Raw genomic sequence first — 3,062 nt, forward strand, 5'->3', positions numbered from 1 at the left:
GGATCACGGCTTCCCACCCAGCCAGGCCCACTGACCTACACCCATCACCTAAACACTGGCACACCTCAATACAGGCTGAGGAGGGTGCAGGTGCCGGTGACGAAGTGGCGATCGACAACGGCGATTCGGCGGTGCTGCTGCTGCGTGCGCTGTCGACCCAGGACCCTGAGGTTGCCGCCAAGCTCAAGGGGGGCGGCGGCCTGCTGCGGGCCAGGAGCTGCGCCATCATGTAGTGGCAGGCGCGTGGTGCGCAGGCTGCAAGCTTGATGACTGCCCGTATGACTGCAACAAGACCGCCAACATTCTGCGCGCTCAGTGTACGTGGCGAGCGCCATCTTGACACGACGGCAACCCATCACAATCCTGGCCTCGTTAAGAACTGACAGTGCATGTTGTAATGCCACTGAATGCATCAAGGTTCATGCCAAACAACCTTCCGGACGTGTTCAGAGGCCAGGCACCGCGCATCAGTCAGGCTGTGCCAGCTGCATCCACACGGCATCGCGGCGAGGAACGAGGACCAACTGCTACTAGGCACCAATCGCTCGCATTGCCAGACCAAGCATGTCCACAAGTATAAGGGCTGGGCCCGTGATCCTGTAGACATGAGACGTCATGCTTCGCGGCCGCCGTTCCACAGAACCAACCAGCGCAGAACCAACCAGCGACGCGTCCACCCCTGCGCTCACTCGCTGCTGCCACCAAGGTCACTAGCGGTGTATCAGGTGTGCGTTGAACGCTGAGAAAACAGTTTGCAGGGCCCGTCCACGCACAAGGGGCGGGAACTGCCCAACGCCACAGTGATTCGACCCGGGTGACACTCTCCCAACCGCGTTCACGCTCGCTTTAACGGCGGCGCGAGCAACAAAATGTTCGTTTCTCCAAACTTCACGATCGACGACGGCCACGATGAAGGTGGGTGCTGACGGAGTTGGGTGTGACCCGCCCACACCGTCCGCTGGTTGAGAGCCACGGGTCGACCTGACGCACCCATCAGGCTGTTTCATCACACTGGAACACCTCATCGCGCTCTTCGCTGTCTCTGGGGCGCCCCACACTGCAGGCGACCGTGCTCTTCGTTGGCCTGCTGGTGCTGAGCACCGTGGCGCTGTCGGGTGAGATACAAGCTGGAGTGCTAGCCACTTGAACACGCTGCCATTGTTTCTTGAGAGGGTGTCCACTGCCAGTGCTGGCAATTTTGGCCCCAGGCGCAGGCAGCAGCGTCGGCAGCCGGCACTCACTGCAACACCCTCCCGTTGGGCTGGGAGTCATCCACCTCAAACCCACATGCAACCCCTACCCGCTGGCGTGTTTACCATCTGCCAGACGCCCAGGGCGGTGGCGGCGGCGGTGCCGCCGCCGCGGCCCCTGCCAACGCTGCCCCGGCCACGGGCGATGCCCCCGCGGCCAAGAAGGCCCCGGCACCCAAGTGCGAGTGCCCCCTGCCTGCGGGCGGCGGCGGCTACTTTGGCCGCGGTCAGGACTTGGTCAAGGCCGGCTGTGACTGCCAGAACGCGTGAGTACGGGGCCTGTTGCAGCGCTGTCTGTGCATGCGGCTGGGCCGGCTTGCTAGGTCGACATCAGCACGTCTGATCACTTGCCTGACAATGTCTGAAGCACAGGCATCACAAGGCTGCTTCAAGACCCCATGCCTTGATAACCCACCTAAACCCTCCTCGCTGGCTGTGTCTCACAGCTGCGAGTTCAGGCCGTCGCCGGCTGGCCCCAAGCCCTCATGCGCCACGGTGTGCAAGTGCTCCAACAACGTCAATGTGCAGACTTTCAACCAGAACAGGGGCCCCCTCATCCTGCAGCCCGGCCGCCAGTGAGTGCCTCCATGACGCCCATTCCTGAACTTCTGCAGGGACGCACTGTGCTGCCCTGCTCATGTCCCGGCGTTGACACGCTGCTGTCGGCACACAGGCTGCCTGCGCTAGCCTGCAGTGCAGACTCTGTCGGCATTGCGCCGACTCAGGCCCCCTCTTGGGCCCTGCCCGGGCTGTCATCCCTACCTTCGCAGGAGTGTCCCATGGCTTCTTGGCCGCAAGCTCAAGACTGGCGACAAGGTTTACGTCGAGCTCTAAGGGCCCGCGTGGACGCCGGCCCGGCTGGCGCCCCTGCGGCCATGGAGAGCCACCAGACAGTGGTGGTGCCCCTAGTGCACAGCACGCCTGCGCACGACGCCCCTCGGCAGCCGACGCCGCGCGACAGCCATTCGTGATGCTCACTCCTTGCAGCGATCACTATTTCATGTGAGGGGGCAAATTCCATGCCCTCACCTGCATCGCCTTCCCACAAGGCAGTGTGTGCAGCAGTGGCATGCGCACCAGCACACCCTGTGGTTGTGCGCTGTGCTATGCCAACCGGCGCTGCTGCAGGCAAGCCAGGTCATGACATTGCTGATCTTTGCAACCGTATGTGTAGAGCTGGCACATCCAAAGCAAGAGGCCGGATGACAGTGATGGTGGCGCACGGCTCCCATCTGCATGCGTGTTGTTCTCAAGGACATGCACTTCTCCTGTAAGCCACACACTGCCACACAAAGGACAATTCGCACGTATATGTCAGCACATGCTGACAGCGATCGGTCAAATGAGGCAGACCGCTTGCCTAGCAGTACCAGGCTGCACAGAATGCGCGTCGCACATGAGTAGGGGAGGGCAGAGGTCTGGCTGCCAGCATAGTAGAATTGAAAACCTAGGCGCCAGTCCAGGGAGTGGTTGCCAAATGCCTGGAGACTGTGGTTCGCGTGAACGCGCAGTCTGATGGCCGCTTGTAAAGCATGTCGCCGTGCCCCCCCTCTCCGCCCCCCCCCCCCTTGGCAGCATTTTAACAGAGCGAGCTTGCAAGCGCAGCAGATACTGGCCTGGGCAGCTGTTGATTGCTTTTTTGCATAGAAGACCCGCTGGCTCCATACCAGGTGACGGTGGCTGGCTCAAAGTACTACCAGTGGTACTCTGAGCTGCCCTAATACTTTGATCTGCAGGCATCAGCAGCAGTACCGCAGCTATATATCCCACCCTAGGGTGCCCAACGCACTCCCCTCAAGCCTTGCGCACAAC

At 61.6% G+C, this 3,062-nt stretch overlaps 2 protein-coding genes across 2 annotated transcripts; both read left to right on the forward strand.

The window, feature by feature from the left end:
- Positions 1-74: 74 nt before the first annotated feature.
- MNEG_10267 (hypothetical protein) lies at positions 75-233 on the forward strand (the record flags this gene model as incomplete). The annotated part of the gene is made up of 1 exon (XM_014041258.1): positions 75-233. A coding segment is annotated over one exon (159 nt), but the record flags the coding sequence as incomplete, so codon positions are not given.
- Positions 234-909: 676 nt separating this feature from the next.
- MNEG_10268 (hypothetical protein) lies at positions 910-2,084 on the forward strand (the record flags this gene model as incomplete). Its single annotated transcript, XM_014041259.1, has 5 exons — positions 910-915; positions 1,064-1,115; positions 1,327-1,516; positions 1,697-1,825; positions 2,021-2,084. The coding sequence occupies 5 exons, from the start codon at positions 910-912 to the stop codon at positions 2,082-2,084; spliced, it is 441 nt and encodes a 146-aa protein (XP_013896713.1).
- Positions 2,085-3,062: the final 978 nt, after the last annotated feature.

The sequence above is a fragment of the Monoraphidium neglectum genome (assembly GCF_000611645.1).
Source record: "Monoraphidium neglectum strain SAG 48.87 unplaced genomic scaffold scaffold02248, whole genome shotgun sequence".
In the NCBI taxonomy this organism is placed as follows: domain Eukaryota; kingdom Viridiplantae; phylum Chlorophyta; class Chlorophyceae; order Sphaeropleales; family Selenastraceae; genus Monoraphidium; species Monoraphidium neglectum.